Source organism: Adiantum capillus-veneris, chromosome 10, assembly GCF_014529385.1.
Source record: "Adiantum capillus-veneris isolate H3 chromosome 10, ASM1452938v2, whole genome shotgun sequence".
NCBI classification, from domain to species: domain Eukaryota; kingdom Viridiplantae; phylum Streptophyta; class Polypodiopsida; order Polypodiales; family Pteridaceae; genus Adiantum; species Adiantum capillus-veneris.
In genome coordinates, this window is record NC_140940.1 from 40,916,540 (window position 1) to 40,940,725 (window position 24,186).

The following is a 24,186-nucleotide window of genomic DNA, read 5'->3' on the forward strand; positions in this document are numbered from 1 at the left end:
CATTATGAAGCAGTTTTGGGCCACCGATGCCAAAGACAAAGTACTCACTGAATGACGAAGTTTGAAGCTCTCTCCCTACGAATCCATTCACAAATATGTAGACAAGTTTTGGGACCTACAACTCAAATCCATTGTCTTCAAAAAGTTGATTTTGGAGAGCAAAAGCAACAATTTTTTGCGGGCTTAACTGAAGAAATGGTGGAGTATGTCAACTTCCAAAGGCCATACACCATATCGGCGGTTATACACCAGACTATGGTGGCTTCTCGAATCAATTTCCAAACAGGGGCTAAAAGAAATTCTAAGCCCATGGAAAACAAGGGTTCCAATGAGCCTAAGGGGAAGGACAATCTCCAAAAGTCTCCTAAGGGCAATTCCAACAAAGCTAAAGAGAAGGGAGTTTACAAAGGCAAAAATAAACTCTCTCATGAAGAGCTTGAGCGTTATCGCAAGGATAACCGTTGTTTCAAGTGCGGCGAGCAAGGACATGCGTACCACGCTTGTCCCCAAAGAACACCCACCATGAGCCTCCTAGAGCTACCTTGGTTGAAATCCAAGAGGAGGAAACTCACCACAATGGATCTCCTCTATGCCATGCTTGGGGAAAGGTAGGAGAACATGATGCTTTTATTCTCTTTGACCCTGGTTCTACTCACAATTTCATATCCACAGAGTTGGCCACTAAGCTACGCATCCAAGCCTATGCGATGGGAGATGTCCTACCTGCAGATGGTGCTTTCAAGGGGCAAAGAGCTTTAGTCACTCCCTTAATCAAGAAATTGAGGCTCCATTTCCAAAGCTATGTGGACAAAGAGGACTTCTTTATCTCTCCTCTCAAGCACGAGGATGTAATCCTTGGGGCACCATGGTTTAATCGCATGGCTGCCAATGTTAAATTCCGTCAAAGGAGAATCTACTTTAGGTTCAGGGAAAAAGACATGTACATAGATGCTAAGAAAATGGGTAACACCATACCCATTGTACATACAAGCTTTCAATAAGTCAATAAAGAGCTCTATTTCCGTGTACTTGATTTTTGTTAAAGATTCTCAAAATGAACCCAATGCTTTAGCAAAAGAAAATATTAACAATCACAAGGAATTAGAGTTATCCAATTTTCTCAAGGGGTTTCAAGATGTCTTTATTGATGACATCCCTTGTGAACTATTTCCTAAACGAGGTAATGATGACCATGGAATTGAACTTCTTCCAGGAAGTTCACCGCCTAATAAACCTCCTTATAGAGTTTCTCAAGCTCAACAAGAGGAGATTATGCGGCAAGTGCATGAGTTAATTGAGAAGGGCATGGTTAGGCCTAGCTCATCTCCATTTTGTTCCCCGGTGCTATTAGTGCAAAAGAAAGATGGAACATATCATATGTGTGTCGACTATAGAGCACTAAATAGGATCACTATCAAGAATAGGTTTCCCGTTCCACGGGTAGAAGACCTATTTGATAAGCTACTGATAGCCGTTTTTTCCGCTCTTTGTAATTGCCACAGTGAGTTACCTCACCCTACCAAAATCACCCAAACACTGTGGCTATCCCTACCATTTCACTGTACATAGGCGTGCGTGAGTCACGGGACTTTTCCCATATCTTCTTAAAAACCCTCAGCTAGCTAGTCACTGGGCTAGGTGAGCCAAAAAAAAATTTTAAAAATAAAAAAATAAAAGTATATTATGGCCTCTTTGTGTGTAAATATTTCATTGTATATATGGCCTAAATATAGGGATTTTTTATAATTATTTTGGTATTTTATTTAAATATTTCTACTTAGGTGTGTGTTTTATTAAACCTATGTACACCTTCTTTCATCCTCTTACACCATAATTATATTTTTTTGCCAATATGTACATACTCTAACCTCATATTTTTCCTTTATACAAATCACTCCCACATTTTCACCCTCACCCTCGTGAAAACAAAAAATTGATTTCTACTCATTGGTTACTTTTATTATCTTATTTACTTGCATACCTTTTCCTCTTTCACCCAAAATAATTCAAGGAGGGACCATATCATATGATTCCAATATCTTTCCATATCCATAACTCCTCCATATTTTTATTATTATTTTTACTCATTATTCTAACACCATGTGCTCATTGAGCTAAAGTCCATGAATAGTCCATACACTAGTCCCACCATGTATATATTTCTTATTTCACCAATAATCCTCCTCCATGCATGGGTCAAGGGCAACTTGAATGCTTTGTATTATAATATGACAAAGGAGGGGCTCACTCTTGGATGCATTGTACAAATTCAACAAAGGAGGGGGCCACTAAAAGACTTTTGCAGGCATAAAAAACAGGCTTTTTGGTGAGAATTTTGGCACCTATCTCCACTCTGAATTTGGAGCGGTGGTCAAAAGAGAAAATGTAGCCCACGCCCTAAATAATTACCCAAAATTTTTTCATAATTTTTGGAGCTACCAGCTGTGAGCTATGATTTTTTTAGTGGACCCCAGTTTTCCCATGCTATGCAGCCACACTCTCTCTTCCACTTTATCATTTTCCTCTTTCACACACACTTCTCCACTCATCATCCCCATCTCTCTCACCACTCCTCTCTGCACACTACTCACCTTCTCCTCAACCTTGAAGAATAAGAGAAACCATGGTGAACTCATACCTCCCACACACAATTCCATTCCAAAATTGACCACCTAGTCTCATTTTTCCTCCTCCAAATTACCCATATCTATCAAAAAACCACAAAATTCAGCCTCTTCTCTTAAAAGACAGCATCATGGTGGTTGATTACTCAGCTTCAATTACCTTGTCTCTCAAGGAAGGTCAAGAGTGGAGAAAAAATGTACCGTCAAAGCTAGTGGACCGTCAACAAGCGTCAAAATTGGCCCTACTCAAGACACTTGGAGCATCAACCTTGTAAGAAATCCACCTTTTCTTACCTCTTAAGAGTTTTTCTTCCTTATTTGTATCCTACATGGATACTCCCATTGTAAATATCCAATTCCATTTGTAAATTAATACTAACTCTACTAACACTAACCCACTATGAAAAGTCCTATCACCTCCATTTCTCTCCTCTCTCTTTCCCCACCAACTTCTTGATAATTCCAAGCAAAAGAAATTAGATAAATTGCTGAAAATCTAACCCAACCATGGTTAGAGGAGTAACCCTAGCCTTCAAAATTGCTATAAAAGGAGGGTGTAGCTAGCATAAAATGGGGGGAGCCATAAGCAAGAGCACTATGCTATAGCTTGAGAAGCCAAGCTCAACCTCTCTAGAAGGAGCTCTTGAGTGGAAGCTCATTGTCTTATGCATGTGCATGTGTTGTAATAGGGGATTAGCAAGGGAAATCTATGCCATTGTAAGAGAGAGAGTGATCATTCAATTGAGAGTAGGAAATCTATCATTTCTCCTACTAGTGTAAGCCCAACATTCGCTGAATCAAGGAGGGTGGATTTGGACTAAGCTTGGATACTTTGTCTCCCTTCCAACGTGAAGTAATGGACAACAATGATGCGTAAGTGTCTTGGTGTTTTTTTTTTTTTGATAGCTTGTCTCTGGTGTTGTCATCAATCTAGCCATAAATCCCACATACTGTAAGAGGGCGACAGGGTGGAGAGGACTCCCCTGGCCTTAAGACAGTGATTGGGGTGGCTTTTCTTGTGATGTGTTGTGGTGAAATTTACGCAAGCTATGTTGAACAAGTACTAATCTCACTTTGATTTGTCATGACAGATTTGTAAGAAGGTATTAATGCAACAAGCACCCCCTCCCCCTTTCTCTCTCTTTCTTAAATATATAGTTGTGTTTGCTTGATCATTGCCGATACGTTTCAAAGCAGCCCAAGCACTATCTCTCTCTCTCTCTCTATCTCTCTCTCTCTCTCTCTCTCTCTCTCTCTCTCTCTCTCTCTCTCTCTCTCGTGTTTTAGTGTGTGAGAGTATTCCATTGGTGTTAGGGTTAGTGTAAATTCCTTGCTTGTTTGTGGGTTGCTCTAACGATTCTCCTCTTTTGCATCCTAGTTCGCTCTTAAACTAGGTGGTGCCCCTTGTGTAGTCAAGATTTGGCGGTGGGTTTGTTGTTTTGGTTTGTGTTGTGTTGTGCCCCACCCCCATTGAGCAGCACGGGAGCCTTGAAGGGTGTCTAGAGGCCACTCTTCTTGTTGCCCGCCCCGGACCGCCTCACTACAAGGATTGACCTACTTCAGTAGGATTGTAAAAAGTGGCTACCAAATAAGGATAGTTGATCAAGATATTGTAAAGACCGCATTTCGCACTACATTTTGTCTTTACGAATACATTGTCATGCCTTTTGGCTTGACCAATGCACCAGCCACATTCAACCGCTTGATGGAGAAGCTATTCAAGCCTCACCAAGCCTTTATTGGAGTGTTCTTTGATGATATCATCATCTACTCTAATTCTTTAGACGAACACAAGCAACACCTCCAGGTAATATTTCAAGTTCTAAGAGAGAATAAACTTTATGTTAATCGAAAGAAAAGTGAATTTTTCTTGCAAGAGATTCAGTATTTAGGTCACATTATCTCTCAAGATGGCATCGAACTGGATCCATCAAAGTTAGAGGTAATAAAAGGATGGCCTAAAGCAAGGAATCTTCATGAACTAAGAAGCTTTATAAGTATGTGTGCATACTATAGACGCTTCATAGAAAAGTTCTCACAAATTACAGGACCATTACATGACCTAACAAAGAAAAACATTAGGTATACATGGTCTAACAAGGAGAACAATGCTTTCGAAAAGCTTATCTCTCAACCTGTGCTTACACTACTGGATCTCTCAAAGCCATTTGAGGTCCAATGTGACACTTGTGGTGATTGCCTTGGAGCTCTTTTGCTCCAAGAAGGGCACGCCATAGCCTATGTAAGTCGAAGGCTCGACCCTGTTGAGCAAGCTCTAGGCATATATGAAAAGGAACCCCTCACAGTTCTAAAAGCCTTAGACTCATGGAAGCACTATTTATTGGGGACTCCATTCATTTTGCGAACGGATCACCAAAGTCTTAAGTACTTCATGACGCAGACCAAGCTCTCCGACAAACAAATGAGGTGGGAAAATTTCATTTCGCAATTTCATTTTCATTGCTCATGTTGCTGGCAAGCATAATCAAGTAGCCGATGCACTCTCAAGACGATCTATTTTCTATGATAGTGAATGCGGTTTCCATAGAAACTCACAATGATCTATCTTCTATGATAGATGAGTATGCTATTGATCCCAATTTTAGAGATGTGATTTCAGCCCTTGCCATAGAGAAGAAAGAGGAACCATTTACTTTACAAGATGGCTATCTTCTCTATGTTAATAGACTATGCGTTACTAACTCACTACGTGAGAAAGTAATGTATGAACGCTCCTCCTTATTCAGGGAATAGAGGGATTCAGCTTAGCATAAAGGGGATTGAAACATAATTCTATTGGCCTACCATGAAAGCAAACATACAAGAGTATGTTTCTAAATGTGTCGTATGCCAAAAGACGAAGTTTGATAGAGGGAAGCAACATGGATTGCTTCAACCTTTGCCAGTCCCTAATTCACCATGGGAGAGCATATCCATGGATTTTATCGTTGGATTGCCTAAGTCTATCCATGGGAATATAGGAATATGGACAATAGTAGACAGGTTTAGTAAACAAGCTCATTTTATACCTGTCAAAAAGACTATCAAAGCCCTTCAAATGGCAACCCTCTTCATTTCACAAATCTTCAAGTACCATGGCTTGCCAATGTCCATAGTGTCAGATAGAGATCTTAGAATGACCAGTAATTTCTGGAAGGGTCTCTTTGAGAATTTAGGGACAAGGCTAAACTTTTCTTCGGCCTATCACCCGCAAACGGATGGCCAAAGTGAAATAGCTAACCTAACAATTCTTGATTTACTAAAAGGCTATGTAACGGAAGTAGATCAAAGGTCCCAATGGGAGAAGTACTTAACCTTAGTGGAGTATGCTTACAACAACACTGTACATACTTCCACGGGAAAAGCACCTTTTGAGGTGATTGAGGGAAGATAAAAAAGTCCCCTGCTACTTAAGGTATACGGGAAGATCTTTGCTACAAATGAGTATAGCCGAGACCTACAAGAACCTTTCCAAAAGATTAAGGATGCTATCTCTATCTCATAGCAAAGGCAAAAGGCTGTTATGTTGATAAGCACAGAAGAGCCCAAGCCTTTAAAGAAAATAATTGGGTCTTACTCAAATTTCCCAAGGCTCGATTAAGGCACACGTCGGCAAGAATCCTATGGGACACCAAAAGTACTATGCTAAGTTAGCAAAAAGGTAATATTTTCCCTTCCAGATTCTTAGGCCAATCAATGAGATGGCCTATCAACTCAAGTTGCCCAACCATTGGCTCATACACAATGCTTTCCATGTGAGCCTACTAAAGCCTTACAAAGGAGAGCCACCTCAAGAACCAACTATTGAAGACCCATTGGAGATCGAGGACCAAAAAGATGTGCTGCAGCTCGAGTGCATTCTCCAACATGAAGACAAGGTACTAAGAGGCGGTAAGACTATCCAACGATATCTTATTAAGTTTAAGAATTATCCTTTTGAAGATGCTAGATGGATGCAAGGCATTCAATTAAAGGATAACCTAAACCTTGTCAATGCTTACAATGCTTCCCTAGAGTAAGCAAATGTACAAATGTTAAAAATGAACAAAGTTTTTGTCTTATAATACTCTCTTTTTCTTTATTGTGCACAAATGTGAAGTAGTATGCATGCTTAGATCAAGTTTGCGGAGATGACGTCTCCCAAATACCACGTAGATCTTGTCACTCTACTATGGAAGATTGATAGGACTAATGTGCATATATGCTTGTGGTAGCTTAGACTCTCAAGCGCCAAATGGACTAGTCATCCATTTTGGAACGATGTCATGTGGTAACATAGGGATCCTCTACTCGCTAGAAAAAAGACTAATGAATAAGCTTTATCTTCTCTACTCCATAGTCGAGGACGACTATGGTTTCAAGAGAGAGGTAATGTCATAATAACTAATATCTAATTCTCCTAAATGATTTTCTCATGTTAAACTGCCATTTAATATGGGGAAGTGCAAGGGGAGAAAAAGTTAGAATATTGGTTAAGCTGGCAAACCGACCACAGTAGGGATCCAAAGTGGGGGTCATCTGCAAAAGAGCAAGGTGCAACAATGGGCTTAAAAGACCCTAAGGTTCAACCCATTAAGACTTCCAAAATGCTAAGGTTGTGTCCAAAGGTCAAAAGCCTAGCAAAATTGGATGCTTTGTGTGTGCTCAAAAAGTCTTCACAAGTCCCACATAGGAGGGGGCGAGCCTTGGAAGTAGGGGATGAGAGAGAAACACACACACACACACACACACTCACTCACATGGTCCTGTACACAAAGGGAATGAGGGACACATGTCAGCTCTCTAGCCCAGATGCCCACAAGGTGTACTCAAATCCTATTGGATGGCCATGGAGGTGGACCAATGAGAATTAGGCTAGAGTAAATCTAGTTTAATTGATTTAAAAACATTTAAGAACCAATAGGAATTAAGCTCTCTAGAAGACTATTGGACAGTCTCCCAAGGGGTCCAATGAGCATTCATCACCCCAATGGCTTGCCTAATTCCTATTGGCCAGGAGACAAAAGGGGTCCAATGACAGTTTAGTTGCATTAATTAATTACCTAAAGCTCTCACAAAAGGGAAAAGGGGGACACATGTCAGAAGGCTATCACTTATGCTGCTTAAATTTCATTGGCTTAGCTTGGCAGGGGCCAATAGGGTGTAAGCATGAGCAAATAGCAAGAGGGGTCGACCAAGAGAGAGAGGGGGCTGAAATTCTCAAGGCATTATTGGATACACACTCACACAAGTCCATGTGTGGAGTAAGAAGATTCTCTCTCTCCTTCTCAAGCTTTAATGGAAGGCTTATCACCTACTCCAAGCTTGTGAGAAGGGAGGCCTACACCAACAACTCTTGGCTTTGTGATGCAAATCCAACCAAGAGCCAAGCTTCAATGCATGCTCATCTCCTCTACCATGATAATTACTAAGCTAAGCTATGCTAATATGAGTGATTATGTGAGGAGATGTACATCTTTCTCGTAAGACTACTCCTTCTTCCTCTCAATCTACTCTCATGCCCCGCTAGCTCTCACCATCTTCGAAGGTGTGTGAGGTCTTGGGTCTGAGACCGTGAGGGAATTGATGTTGTGTTTAATAAGTGCTTTGTGCTTGAAGTTCCCATCTTCATTGCACTAGCTAGTATTGAAGGAACACAAAGAATTGTATTGTAAAATGTCTCTCTTGATGAGAGAAACCATAATACAAAGCCTTTTGGAGGGGGGACCGGCTCCATGTAAATCTAGTCCTCAACTGTTGTCAATAGCTTAATTTGTCTCTCTTTTGAAGTATTGTTCATGCTATCTAACTAGGTGTTATGCTTATTGTTGCTCTCTCCACCCAAGCACTCTTGTTATTCTCATTAGGAATCTATTCTAATGAAATGCTCACTATGTTCATGCTATTTTCCGCTACACACAAGTTACTAGGCCATTGAATGTTACACACACACACACACACACACACACACACACACACACACACACACACACACACACACAGAGAGAGAGAGAGAGAGAGAGAGAGAGAGAGAGAGAGAGAGAGAGAGAGAGAGAGAGAGAGAGAGAGAGAGAGAGAGAGAGAGAGAGATGGATGGTTCTGGCTCCTCTTGGGATTTCCATGCTTGTGGCCGCCTCTTGGACTTTCATAGCGGCTAGCTATGCACCTACAGGTCCATCAAGTCAGCTTGTCATGTAGGGCAAGCTCATGAGAGAGAGAGAGAGAGAGAGAGAGAGAGAGAGAGAGAGAGAGAGAGAGAGAGAGAGAGAGAGAGAGAGAGAGAGAGATGGTTGTGGCCGCCGCTTGGGCTTTCATAGCCGCTAGCTACCTGCTGTGGTCACCTCGATCTTGGGCTTTTTGCTGTTGCCATGTCCAGCTTCGTCAAGTCCCCTAGCTATTTGGCGCATGTTGATTGGCGAAGGAACCTTAGCTCGCCTGGCAGAAGCTGCGACAACAGAAGGATTGAGAAGCATGAGTAGGCCAAACTGAAGGAAGAATGTAGGGAGAGGACCGTAGCTGGGGTGATACTCTTGGGTTGTAGGGAGGCTACTCTCGAGCCGTTCGTGTAAACAACTTTTTGGATGCATCAAATTTTCTAAGAGGCTCCTCAAGCAGTTCCATGGTGGATGCATCTAAATGTGGCCATGTGGAGGTAGACCCCTTCCTTTTTTTTTACACACACACACACACACACACACACACACACACACATATATATATATAAAAGATTTTCACATGCATTGGAACATACCTCTTCACTTAGTTTCCCGAGGAGTCGATCAGTCTCATGCATGAAATAGAGAAATTAGAATCTCTCAAGATTCCTTTCTTATTAAAAATTTCAAAATAACACTGCGCCAAAAGCATTCCGCCCTTAAAAAATTCAATACGCAGGCGAAAGTTCATTTGCGTTCAAATTCGACCATTGTAGTTGATGATGGGAGGAAGCGACGTACAGACACAGACAATATACCGTGACAGCGAATCGCAGACCTCCGCCTTCGATCTTCTCCTTCCTCAGCCATGGCAGATCGCCACTCCAGATCCTTGGGTCCTCGAAGGTGCTCTTCTTTTGGAGTGTGCTGTGTGTGTGTGTGTGAGAGAGAGAGAGAGAGAGAGAGAGAGAGAGAGAGAGAGAGAGAGAGAGAGAGAGAGAGAGAGAGAGAGAGAGAGAGAGAGAGAGCACATGCTCACGTCTTGTGAAGGCGGCCTATAAGCAAAGCAAAATCACAAGGACTCCATGGCTCTGTATGTCATTAGAGTGGAAATACATGTGCATAAGGTGTTCGCTCCAGATCACGATACCTTCTTGTAGAGACACGAGGAAGCAGCACAAGGTTGATGGCGAGATATAGTGGCCTCCTATACGCCGATTGAGCACTACAGTGCTGACTGCTGCCTGCTCCTTTTGCGCCACATGAGCCCAGCCGCATGGTGTACACATCTCTCAATAAGGCGTGAATGCCTTCAGCACCATTTTCTTACCTTGAGGGGAGCATGGGACCAGACATATGAGTGTGTGTGTGTGTGTGTGTGTGTGAGAGAGAGAGAGAGAGAGAGAGAGAGAGAGAGAGAGAGAGAGAGAGAGAGAGAGAGAGAGAGAGAGAGAGAGAGAGAGAGAGAGAGGGAATTTTAACGTCGTAGGAGACTATCCCAAGAGACGAGTTGAACTCAAGACCTTATTCAAGAGGGAAATGGCATAAGCAATCTACCACACTTGGGTGATAGAAAGGTTATACCATTTTCCTCCTTTTATTAACACACTCACACCCAAGAAGAGAATTTTAACATCATAGGAAACTATCCCAAGAGACCTCAAAGATCTATCCGACGAGAGTTGAACTCAAGACCTCTTATTCAAGAGGGAAATGGCATAACCAATCTACCACACTTGAGAGAGAGAGAGAGAGAGAGAGAGAGAGAGAGAGAGAGAGAGAGAGAGAGAGAGAGAGAGAGAGAGAGAGAGAGAGAGAGAGACCTGTTGCATTAGTCTGTGCAAGGGTCCTCAAGCAAGAGAGAGACAACCTCATGTCCCAATTGGTTGCCAGAAACACTGGTGTACATTGTTGCGTAGCTCGATGCCCATGGAAAAAATGTTGGTACGTACCGCCCATCTGCCCCCTCCTAGGGCTGCCACTAAGCGCTCCCAAGAGGGTTGCCCCTACTGGGGCTTAGAGGCATTGTCCATTCTCTCCCCTGCCTACCCCCATATACCCCTTATGAGAGGCTGCTCGACCATATAGCCAGCCCCACGACATGGAAATAAGGGCCAAAAATAGGAACATAGTGAGAAAAGAAGCAACAGAGGGATTTAGGGCTCCAGGGAAAATATTGCAAGGTTGGGGAAAAATATTTTTGGCCGGCAGGAGCCTGAATGGCCATAGAGAGAGCCAAAACCCAAGGCTACACATGGCTAGAAAAATCCTGACATGGGAAAACTACCTGACTAGGCCGGGCACAACACAAAACAGCCCTCACTCTCTACTACCTATCCCTAGGAGATACCGGGACTGATTGGACAAATGCAAACTTTAAGAGAATGAGTGTCTACAAAGATTGAGGGAGGAAGCTAGGGTTTTAACAGGGCAAACTTGCATTGTATCTCTATGATCAGAGGTGAGGCTACATGAAATAGTGACACACATGAGTTTTGAGTTGATTTTGTGCTTGTGTGTGAGTGGATGAAGGTCTTCTTCATTGTGTTTCTCTCTTGAAAAAGTGGCGTGTCATCAATCGAGTCTTGCACTCTCGTAGTCAAAGGCCTTGTGCCTTTCCGAACGTATCCATGAACTTCTTGACAACGGGTTGACATAGTCTCCTATGGGTCAGCTGTTAGCGCCTTGGAACTCGACTGTGCTCACAGTATGCTAGCTTGAGCAGCCAATTAATATTGCCCTATGAGGGGACTCCGTTCACCCTTAGTCCTATTATCCTATATCTTTTTACTATCAATAGGCACAGTTGAAACAATCATATTGTCAATGGTCTGAAGACCAAGTTGAATTTTGAGATGTGCTTGTCGTATTCACTGGCCTATTGTTACAGCTCATGTAGTCTCCCCCTTTGGCTGTGGCAATTTACGCATGGGTCCATGGGTATGGTAGTTTATCTCTTGTTGAGGCAGTGTGGCCTTTTGTGTTCAATCTTTCTCTAGAGGCCTTCAACTCACACTGGTGCCAAGTATTCGTTGGTTTACATCATTAGGTGTTCTTCATCAGAGGCAGTTTGGTGTTGGGGATGCATTAGCTTGTTAGAGTTTCACCTCTTGTCCGCTGATGGCTTGGATATCTTCCAAGAGCAGATTAAGGAGTGAGGGCTGCTTTATCAGTTATGGCTGTGCTTAACCGTATACAACAAGCTAGATGTACCTTTTTGGTTGCACATATTGTGTGTGAGCCCACCCGGTAGCCTGGCATGAGGTGTGTGCTAGAGTTTGACATCTCTTGGGATTTGTCTAGACGATCCCAGTACCTCCTAGGGATAGGTGATAGGGAGTGAGGGCTGTTTTGTGGTTGTGCCTGGCCGGAGTGAGGTAGCTTATTTTCATGTCGGATCATCTAGCGATGAGTAGCACTTGGTTTTGGCTCTATGCATGGTCATGTAGCCTCTTGTGGCTTGTTGCAATTTTTTTTTTGTCTTGGAGTATTTTCCCTGGTTCCCTTTGGTGCTTTATAGACCCTATTTACCCAGGTCCCATATTTTGGCATATTTTTTATGTCGCGGAGTTTGAGATGGGGTCCCGACAACCAATTGAGAGATGTATACAAGGCTTTGGACACCTCAGATGCATGTGTTCAGCCAGCAAGGAGTCCTCTTAGGACAACCCACGTGCAATGCGGCAAGTAGCCCTATATGGAGAGGGGCGTATTTGCTTTTTTTTGCAGATCCTCTTGCATTTTTTGGCAACTGAGTTGCATCAACGTGACCTCTCTGATGCCGCCCTATCTTCAGGTAGTGTCACAAACTGTTGACGTGTCAAGCCACTGAAGAACGGAGCCAACCTTCATATCCCGGCCAAGGGGCTAAAACCCTAAGAAGAAGAAGCAGCAGCAGCAGAAGAAGTTTTACAAACTTGCAAAGTCTCGACGAGTGGCCTATTTTTAAGGAAGAGTTCCCACCAACTTACGAGACCTCGTTCGATGGGCCCAAGTGACATAAAGGCATAAAAAATAAAGCAGAACACACTCAGAAGACTTTGCACAACAAAACATGATGACGTGGCACCTGTACGAATGTTTCGCAACTCGTGACGGATTTTTAGGAAAATCCCGAAATTTTAGGAAAGTGTTTTTTTGTAGCTGGAGTAAACTATGCTAAACCAAAGCATTGAGGCAAAGTTTCACAATCCGAGGAGTATGTGCTAGGTCCTCCTCCTCCATCCACTTCGCATCAAATGCAGGATAGTTCTTGAACTTAACCAAGATCCGTCTTTGGACTTTACCTTTCTTCGTATCCTTATGTGCCAAAATCTGTTCGAGAATAAGGATCTCCTCGTTTTCTTCCACTTGGGGTTGCTCATCAGGATTCCCATCATCAGGCACATCACCCTTAACAGGTTTCAAGAGACTCACATGAAATGCATTGTGAATCCTCCAAGTATCTGGCAGTTTCAATCGGAAGGAGACATCATTTATCTTTTCAGTGATCTGGAAAGGTCCGTAGTATCGCATACTAAGCTTTGGAAAAAGCCTCTCCTTTCCCTTTTTCTTTCTTAGGCGTGCCTTCTCAAAACGTAAGAGCACCCAATCATCCTCCTTCAATTTCAAGTCGCGATGATGGCGATCCGTGTAACAAACTGTTGACGTGTCAAAGACTAAAGAATGGAGCCAACTTACAGATGCAGGCCCGAGGGGCCAAAACCCTAAGAAGAACAAGTAACAGAAGAAGTGTCACAAAGTGATGACGTGGTTGCCCGAGAGCTTAAAACCCTAACCCTAATTTTTGCCAAAAACCCTAAATGTTGAAACCCTAATTCTAGAAACCCTAACCCTAAAACTTGCAAACCCTAATTTTGGAAACCCTAACCCTAAAACCTGCAAACCCTAATTTTGATGCCAAAAACCCTAAAACTGCAGAAACCCTAACCCTAACCCTAACCCTAAGGGTAGATTTTCGCATTTTGCGTTGGCTGATGACGTGGCAAGCTGTACGGATTTTCGTGATTTACGCTGGCAGCTTTTGGCTTTGCTTTTGGACTAGAAGCTTTTGAGTTTTAAAGGCTTTTATCTATAACTGCTTTTCAGGCCAAGGGCCTTTAAATATGAGGCTAGGGCTCATTCTCTGGCATGCTTCTCGGAGAAGGTGAAGAGTCTGGAGTATCGGCTTGTACTTTGATGATGCAATATAAAGAAATACCAAAAGGGGCGCCAAGGTTTGGGGCCAATACTCTCTGGGGTGGAATTCTGTCACTCCGTGTCGCGTGTCGTCTCTCTCTCTCTCTCTCAGTTCAGTTGTTAATTTTAAGTGCTTAAAGTTGTTCAGTTTGTTCTTTTCTATTGGCACGTCGTGCCCGCTTTGTGACAGTGGTATTAGAGCATCAGGCGTGTGCTTTTCTGAAAGCATACCGGTCCTATAAAAGAGCAGACAAAGGTATTGGATTTTTTATTTATTTGAGTTATCTTCGCCCTCCAACCCGGACTTATTAGCCACTCCCACCCTTACTTCATCGCGCATCGGGCGCGCTCTCATCTTCACCGCAGTGTCTTATAGGGCATAAGCCAATTAAGATCACTTGCAAGAGAAGGATCCAGATTTGTTTCAAGTCACTGTTTTTTTTTCTCAGAAGCAGTGCCATGCAGATGTTGATGTCTACAGCTATCAAGCAGCATACTCGAAGCAGAGTTACCCAGAACGCGGAACGGGAACGGCGACGGGCCTCCCTGCGGAACGGGGGAACGGGAATGGGCCCGGAACGGGAACGGCGTGGAACGGAAGGCTAAAAAAACACCCAAATATTATTTTTTTTAGCGTTATGTGTTTGAATACAAGTAGTATTAGAGTCCTTTGACTCTAATACCCACAAAAAACACGATTCGAAGACCATTTAACCTTATTATGACTTGATTGGGATGTGAGGCGCCCAGAGTACATAGCCAGATGAACAACATAGCTAGATGAACAACAATGAGCAAACACAATGCCCATAGTACATACACAATGCTCTCAAATAATTGCAAGAGTAGTAGTCAGAGATAACACTTTGGAATTAATTATGGCTAACATAGTAACAAGCCTCAAGGGCCGCCGGGGTGCTACAAAAAAACCAAAGGGGGGCAAAGTTCAAACCAGACTTCAGTGACCGCAATACCAAAAGACTGAAGGTGACAAATACCATAAAGATGCTAGTAGCTACAAATGGCAAAGAGGGCAAGGCTCAAGCAGCCATACAAAAAGGTGGATAAATGGCAAGAACTCAAGACTCAAGAGCCACTAGCCTGAGAGGCCTCCCTATCCGTAGTAGCCGGTTGTAAATCATGCACATCCTCCCATTCCTCATCATCGAGGTCTAGGTCTGGCTCGATCTCAGCCACAGATGAAGTACCTGGTGTTGGTGGCTGTGCATCTCCACCCGCCTGAGAAGCCTCTTGCTCCATCTCCCACTGTGTAAAAGGATCTGTCTGTTTGTCTGTACTCTTGCAAAGCATTTTCAAATTTGCGCTGACGAAGACAAGATCATTAGCCTTCTCCACTCCAAGCCGATTCCTCTTCTTGGAAGCAATGTGGCTAAAGGTACTCCACAATTGAAAGCATGAGGTACTAACTGACTGGCTGAGAATACGGATCGCCAATCTCTAAAGCTCAGGGCCATCATAGCCATAGTCCTCCCACCAAAGCACTGAACCTATTTTCCTGCGATCAATCTGAGCATCTGGACTGCCAAATGACCCTCGCATCTCTCTGTACTGTCTTAGCTGATCTCTGACAATGCGTCGCCCATCTCTGTCTAGAACCATCTTGTTTAAGATCTCTGTAAATTGGTTCATGACTTCCCTATCTGTCTCTTGCCCTGCACCTTGGAACTCTGGATCCACCATGTACGCTGCCCCGTGTAAAGGAGAGGCATATGAATTCCACCTCGAGCTGCAAAGCGCATGGATCTCCTCATATCGCTCTGCGTTCGGCTCAAGCTGTGCAAGCTGCTCAATCATGCGGTCCATTGCCTCATAAATCTTGCCAATGCAAGGATCCATGCCATCCAGAACTCGAAGCAAATGAACCACCGGTTTTACCTGTGCATCTAACTCTTGAGCTCCTTCCAGAACTCAAGATCCTCTGCCTTATCCTTGCACAAAATCCCTGCAACTGTCTTTGCATAGGAGGAGGTGGTGAACTCATCACTGATGAAGACCTGTCGGACCGCATTTTGACATTCAGACAGCCTGCGTACAAGAAGAAAGTTGAATGCGAAGCGGGTATCTGAATACTTTAGAAGCACTTTGCCGCCCGACCTCTTGAGGTACTCACTCCGAACCAAGTTGTGATTGTTGATGAAAGTAACCATCTTCACTGCATCAGCAATGACTGGAGCAATCCAGTCTAGCTTGCCGATGTCTTTCAGAAGGTTGTTCAAGCAGTGTGCCATGCAAAAGCACACTGTCACATGCGGATAGTGGCCCTCTATGATAGCTGCTGCTGCCCTGTTTGATGCCTCCCCATCTGTGACAAAGGCCACCACGTGTTGCTCACTGATGGTTTCTATGGCCGCTGTCCACTCTGCAGAGAGGACATCGGCGGACTTGCCACTCTCAGTGGCATCATGAGAGTGCACAAAGTACATCTCTCCACTGGAGTATGCGACGAGACCATGGATAGATCTCTTCCTTGTATCGCTCCACCCGTCAGCAATGAGGGAAATGCCATGTTTTGCCCAAAGAGGCTGAATGTTGAGGGTTGCTTGCTCCACGATAGCCTTCTCTCGATCGAGCAAGGTGGTTCGGAGAGCCTCTGAAGATGGCGGCACATAGCCGGTGCCATACTCTCCTATCTGTTGCACCATGACTTTCCAATACTCCGACCTATTTCGATCAAACATAGAAGAGGTTAGTATCAAAAAAGTGGAAACGACGATAACGGAAGAAATGAGAGAGAAGATTGATGAATCATAAAACAATGTACATACCTCGCTGCGACAAATGGGATATGGTCGTGATAGAAGAATCGGGCCACGGCCGCATCCACCTCTTCTTTCTTCTTTGGGTCCCAAGAGGTGGTAAGGGTCTTTTGGCGACGAATTGGACCTTTTGAAGATGCACCAACACCTACACCGGGTAGAGAGGAAGAAGGGAAAATGAGGGTCTTTGGATCAATACCTTTGCGTGCCGGCTTGGCTTTATGGTTGAATTGCCGATCCTTTTCCTCGAGCTCCTTCCTCTTCTCGATGGTTACGTTGGCACAAAATCTCACCTCATATCCCGGCACTCGAAGAAAGTGTGCCCTCACTTTGTCATGCCCCCCTTTCCGCGTGTAAGAGCATAGCTTGCATGCCCATGCACGAGAACCTCCCGCCGCCGACAAGGTGCCCTCCGAGGTCACTTCATCCCACCACGACCATTCCTTCGCCTTTTGAGTGTTGCCCGAATGAACGGAGGGGGTTGTACGAGAAGAAGAGGCCATGGATGATGGATTATCCGTGAAAGAGAGAGAGCTTGATCTTGAACTTTGAGAGAGAGAGAGGGCTTGAGAGAGAGAGGCTTGCCGCTTGATTCTGTGAGAGCTTGAAAGAGAGCTTGAGCCTTGAGCCTTGAGGGTTAGAACTTAGAAGTTAGCCCAAGAGAGAGAGAGAGGTTGAGAGCTTGAACCTTGAGGCATGCCGCGGCGCCACACTAAGGCTTGAGAGTTGAGAGCAAGCAAGGGAGAATGAGCTTGGCTTGAGAGTTGAGAGCAAGGCTCAAGCAAGGGAGAATGGGCCTTGAGGCTTGATGAATGTGTGAAGAATGGGGGAGGAGGGGCGCATTATATATGTTTTTGAGTGCTGAAAATGGCCGTTGGCTGGCTAACTGCCATTTTTTTCAATTTCAAAAACCCGAAATGCCCGAAATGCCCGTTCCCTGGTAACACTGACTCGAAGTACTTGGCAAGCTTTCAAGAAAACTTTTGCCTGAAGTTATATGGTTTTTGATACTTCCTTCGAAGTGCAACTTCTGGCAGAGTGGGGTATCCTGAAATGCTTGCCATGGAAACCCTAGTAGATTATAACTTGAAATTTCTCGACATCTCTCAGTAGATGTCTCTTCACGAGCAGATGACCTTGGAGGTTCGGTGTGATTGCTCTCTCTTGGGACTACCATCGCCGCCAAAGAAACACTGTCTGTGCAAGAGCTGATGGACCATGCTGTGCTCGGCTACGACCTCATGGAAGGAACCTATGTAACTATGTCAGACTTTGTAAATAATTAATTTATTTACGAGAAAAGAATTATCGAATTAGTTGTGTGCACATCAGAACAGATCTAGCAGTTTCTGGGGCCTCAGGTGCGCCCAAGTTTGGGCCAGAGCACCTCAGGAAGACCCTAACAGAAAAATACCCTGAAGCCCTAGTGATTGGAAATCGGGTCTTTAATAAAGGGGTAGATAGTAGCCTCAGATTTCAGGCTCAGAAAATTACGCGCGCTAGTGCAAGCATAGGAATGAGATGGGGTCCTTAGACTATTAACCCTAAGGCTTGATTATTTTACGGCCTTAGGATAAGTTAGTTAAAAGTATTCTTAAATGATTTTGCATTGGACCAAATGGTCGGACAAGTGTGAACAGGTAATGCGAGAGCATTGCTGGTACGGCAATGCGCTAGGGAGCAGATAAAGTTTTCATTTGTTGCATCTATGTGTGCAGTTGTGCACTTAATTGCACATTTCATTAACTAGCATAGGATTTTTAGAGTCAAAAGTTGAATGGTTTTTAAATTTTAAAGTAAGTGTGCCACTTGGTACACTTTCCCATGCAATCTCTCTCTCTCTCTCTCTCTCTTCATGCTAGCGCCCTCTCTTCTGGGAGGCTATAAGAGAGCAGCCCCTCCCCCTCTTGCCAGGTTGGAAGTGCACTTACCCCCCCCCCAAGTTGACCATCTTCTACGCAGTGAAGCTCTCCATTGAAGCTTGAGAGCAGCACCTTGTGGTGTATGTGGAGCCTCTGAGCACCCATCACCTAGAACAAGGCCTCTCATGGTTGCTTGCAGCTTTGGGAGAAGTTTCATCACGTAAAGTAGTAGAAAACTCTCTTTCTCCCTTGTCTAGTTGCTGCAAATTCCCTGTTTTCAGCCCTTAATCACTTGTATTAGGGTGAATTTCAGCAAAGTCTTAATAGAATCTCATTCCCCGCTACCTACTCTACACATACACCAAGTTTGGAGCATTTCCATCGGGAAAAGGACCTCCAATTTGGCATTGGAACACGCTCAGGTAACAATTTCTGGGTATTTGCAGAAAATTACATCAAGCGTGTGTGTGTGTTTTGTATGTTTCTGTGGTTGGTTAATTGCAGGAATGATTACGTCCAAAGTGGCACAGTTAGCGGAAGATAGACCCTCATTCGTGAGAGCTTCCGATGAGTTTTGTGGAAGGTAGACTCTCCCCTGCGAGAGCTTTCCAAAATCTCGCAGAAGAGGATAGATCCTCTCAGTAGTTAGAGAGCAGTTCTTCTACTCTCTCAGTCAGAAGCAGAAAAAGGCCAAGAAAGAATAGAGGACGAGCTTTCGCCCTGTTCTTGTGCTTGTTAAGATTCTCCCTTAGTAATAAAGATATTCTCTTTATGGGGGGGGGGGGGGGGACCAACCCATCTTCTGGTCCCCAATGAAGTGTCAAGCTTTCTCTCTCTCTCTCTCTCTAATTCTCTTGAGTATTTGAAGTGCAATTAAACGTCAGTTTACGCTTCCGTATTTTTGTGACAGTGGTATTAGAGCAAGGTCATCTCTCTCTTCCTTAAGGGATTGACGACTCTTGGCAGACTGCAGAAATGGGGGGACGCGAGATAGAGTTCTCTCTCCTTCAACAGCATGTGGAAGAGTTGCAAAAAGCTATCTCCTATCCAGAAGTCCAAAAGATTCTCTATACTCTTGAGAAAGGGAAGGAGAAAATGCCGATGGGGTCGGGAGAAATCCCGCAGAACCCAAAGGCGCCAGAACCAAGGAAATATCCTTTGATTGGAACCTCCCGCATGCACGAGAGGCACAGGAAACCTCCAGAACGTCATGTGCGGTTTAACCCAAAGGTTCAAGAGCAGGATCCCCCTGATTCCCCTCAATTCTCTTTCATGAAGGATCTGGATGACATCGTTGCTCCGAAAGACATGTTTCTTGACAATCCGTCGCAGCAAGAAGTGCATTCAAGGGAAAAGACTCCTGTCCATAAGGAGTCGAAGCATAGAAAGAAGGAGCATCATAAGAGGAAGCACCACAGGCAGAAAACATTCAAGTCGGGAGACAATGATGTGAAATTCGACACCTACAATGGACGGCGTGATAATGACAAAGCTTTGGCTTTCATCCGCCAATTCGAAGTTGCATTTGCTGAAGGGAATTTTAAAGAAATATTCAAGCTTCGCCATGTTAGTATGTACTTGAAAGGCACCGCCAGCAGTTGGTGGTTAACCCTTATCCTGGAAGATCGTAAACCCCAAGATTGGACTCCTTTCAAGAAGGAGTTCTACGCACAGTTCCTTCCTCCAGACTATGAGGAAGAGGTAAAGAAAGAATGGGATCGACTTTCAAAGTCGGAGAACGAAACTGTTCCACGCTATGTGGATAGGTTTTGGGACGTTCTCTTGAAAGTCACTCCATTAAAGAAGATTGACGATTCAGAAAAGATGCGCAAGTTTGAAGCAGGATTGCATGAAGCCTTGCAAAAGGCTATGAAGCTTTACCCCCGAGGTAACTTGCAGATACTTATGGAATCAGCCCGCATAGCTGATGGAATACATGACAAGGGTACTCCCAGGAAGATGGAGCAAAGCACTTACCATGCCAAGCAGAAGGCTCTCCATGAGCAGCCTACCTCTACTTCTTCTTCTCAAAACAAGAAAAGAACTGCCTCCGAAGCAGAAGCAAAGACAAATCAGCCCAAGAAAGGGAGATATCTCTCTCCTGCTGGGTTGCGAACTTACATTAGTGAAGGAAGATGCTTCAAGTGTGGACAAGTTGGTCATATGAAGGGTGACTGTCCTACCAAACCTCCACAACCACCCTCTTCCAATTGAGTCCCAGATGTACAGGGAAATACAACTAAGGATGGAAAAGAAAGAGCTCTTCTTAAAGCATGGGGTAGCATCAACAACCAACGGGCTTTCGTTTTGTTTGACCCTGGCAGTACAAACAACTTCATCTCTACCAAGCTAGCGGATGACTTGAACTTGCAGCCCAATCGTTTTGGAGTTTCTATTCAAGCACAATCTGCTTTCAAAGGACAGAACTCAAACTCTACTCCAATCATAGGGAAGCTGAATCTAAAGGTCGACGACTACAAGGATCAAGAGTCTTTCTTACTAGCTTCACTTGAAGGATGTGATGTTATCTTGGGAATGCCTTGGCACTACAAGATGCATCCCATTCCTGACTATGTTCAGAAAACCTTATCCTTTGCTCATAAAGGAAAGGAGTATCTTGTACTTGCAGATGCAGGTGATTGGCGTATCCCTATCGCCAATCACATTGCCATCAAGAAAGTAATGAAAAAGTGTGTTTCAACGTACTTGATTTTTTGCAAGAGAGAGAGATGTGTATGTTTCACAACTTTCTTCCTCTTTAGAGCAAAAAAGACTTAAGCTGTTAGAAAGTTATAAAGATTGTTTTGCAGATGAACTTCCAAATGAACTCCCACCTCCTCGACCTGAGGATCATACAATTGATTTGATCTCAGGAAGTTCTCCTCCAAATCAGCCCCCTTATCAAGTTAGTCTAATGCAGCAGGAGGAAATTCTCAAGCAGGTTAACGAACTTTTGGAGAAGGGCTTAATAAGGCCTAGTACTTCTCCATATTGTTCACCTGTCTTGCCAGTACAGAAAAAGAATGGCACATTCCGCATGTGCATAGACTATAGATCTCTAAACAAGATCACAATCAAGAATCGATTTCCAATCCCTCGGATTGACGACATTCTTGACAAGTTACAAGGAGCAAGTGTTTTTAGTCGTATAGACTTGAAGAGCGGTTATCATCAAATCCGCATAGCTCCTCAGGATGTGCATAAGACTTCATTTAGAACAACCTTCGGGTTGTATGAATTCTTAGTGATGCCTTTTGGACTCACTAATGCACCAGCCACATTCAACAGAATGATGGATAGAATCTTCCACTCATATAGAAGCTTCACAGGCGTTTTCTTTGATGACGTCTTAATCTTCTCAGAGACGGAAGACGAACACTATAAGCATCTCGCCTTAGTGTTTGAAGAATTACGCAAACACAAATTATTTGTGAATGCTAAGAAGAGTGAGTTCTTTCTAAAAGAAATCCACTATTTGGGCCATATAGTATCTCACAATCAGGTGAGAATGGAACTTGATAAGATTCAAGCAGTTGTAGAATGGCCTATGCCAACTACAGTACATGATGTACGAAGTTTCCTTGGCCCCTGTTCTTATTATCGGCGTTTCATTCGAGCTTTTGCCGCGATAGCAGGTCCCCTCCATGACCTGACAAAGAAGCGGATTCCATTCCATTGGGGGTCTGGACAAAAACAAGCTTTCGAAAAGCTTAAGTATCTACTCAGTCACGGACCTGTTCTCACCGTCCCTGATCTTCGCAAACCTTTCGAGGTATATTGCGATGCATCTGGAGATTGTGTAGGAGCAGTTTTGAACCAAGAGGGTCACGCAATATACTATGAAAGTCGGCGCCTTAAAGATGTAGAGTTGCATGTTTCCATATACGAGAAAGAGTTAATGGCAGTAATTCATGCTCTTTCCATTTGGAAACACTATCTGTTAGGAGCTGATTTTATTATCAAGACAGATCATCAAAGTCTTCGCTACTTTCTCACACAAAGAAAGTTATCAGAAAAGCATATGAGATGGGCCAACTTTCTTTCAATGTTCCATTTTCAGATTTTACATACTTCTCGAACGAAGAATGCAGTTGCAGATGCTCTCTCCAGGCGTCCAAAGATCAATGCACTAACAACAATTTATCACGAGGAACTAGAATCTCTCAGCGAGATGTATCCTCAAGATCCAGACTTTGCCACAATTTGGGCAGATCTTCAAGGTGGTCACTCAAGGCCACCTTATTCCATTAGGGATAATACGCTCTATCGTCAACAAGCAATATGCATAGCTCAGCCCTTACGACAGAAGGTGATGGATGAAGCACATAATTCTCCTTATGTCGGGCATCGAGGAATTGCTTCCACCACTAGTGCCCTCGAAAGGTATTTCTTTTGGCCAACACTCCGTGCGGACATTGAAAAACATGTACGTGAGTGTTTAGTCTGCCAAAACGTAAAATATAACAGACATAAAGTTTATGGCAAGCTTAAGCCGCTCCCTGTGCCTAACACGCCATGAGAAACTATTGCTATGGATTTTATTATGGATCTTCCTAGATCCAAGAATGGAAATGATGCAATCTGGACTATTGTAGACAGATTTAGTAACAAGCACATTTTCTTCCAGTAAAGAAGACGATCAAAGCTGATCACATGGCTAGAATATTTCTAGCTCAGATTTTTAAACACCATGGATTGCCAAAGACTATTGTCAGCGATAGAGATCCCCGCATGACTAGTCTATTTTGGCAGGCATTGTTGGAAAACTTGGGAACTAAGCTTGATTTTTCATCAGCTTATCATCCTCAAACAGATGGTCAAAGCGAAATCGCTAATGCCACTGTTTTAGATCTCCTCAAGTGCTATGTTTCGGAACGACAATCGAATGGGAACAGTACTTACCAATAGTTGAGTTTGCGTATAATAATACCATACATTCCTCAATTGGTAAAGCTCCCTTCGAAATTATTTATGGGAAGCCACTCTTACTTCCTATTATGGTGACCAAAGAAAACATCTTCGCTGCAGATGAATTTGTGCGCAATATTGATATTGCCCATCAACAAGTAAAGCAAGCGATTCTTCGTACTCAAGAGTAACAGAAGAGAAAAGTAGACAAGCACAGAAGGAATCTCAATCTTGAAAAAGGACAATATGTCTTGCTTTGGTTTGAGAAAGCTAGATTGAAAAAGCGGGTCGACAAAGGGAAAGTTGTCAAACTTTCCCATAGATTTTACAGCCCTTTCAAAATTACAGATAAAGTCGATGACGTGACTTTCAGATTGGATTTGCCTTCTAACTGGCGCATCCATAATGCTTTTCATGTCAGTCTCCTCTGACCATATGTTGGACCTCCTCCAGTGACGCCAGTACAAGAAGATCCTCCAGAAGTCGAAGAGATTGAGGAAATCCTTCAACCTGAACAGATAATACACCACTCGGAGAGACAACTCAAGTCGAGGAGTCTACATCCAAAGTATTTAGTCAAGTTCAAGAATTACACTCCTTTAGATGCAAAGTGGATGACTGAGTCCGATCTTAAGGACTACCCAGACATCTTGCACAGTTATGTTGACGCTTTACAGTTGAGGTCAACTGTTTAGAACCAAGA

General features: G+C 43.6%; 1 protein-coding gene across 1 annotated transcript in view; it reads left to right on the top strand.

Annotated features, from left to right (window-relative positions):
- Positions 1-9,494: 9,494 nt before the first annotated feature.
- LOC147448719 (uncharacterized) overlaps positions 9,495-24,186 on the top strand; it is a 63,448-nt gene continuing 48,756 nt past the window's right edge. The window contains exon 1 of the mRNA XM_086521245.1: positions 9,495-9,664. Within this exon, the coding sequence (XP_086377371.1) occupies positions 9,538-9,664 (127 nt within the window). The 5' untranslated portion in view covers positions 9,495-9,537. The remainder of the gene's footprint in view (positions 9,665-24,186) is intronic.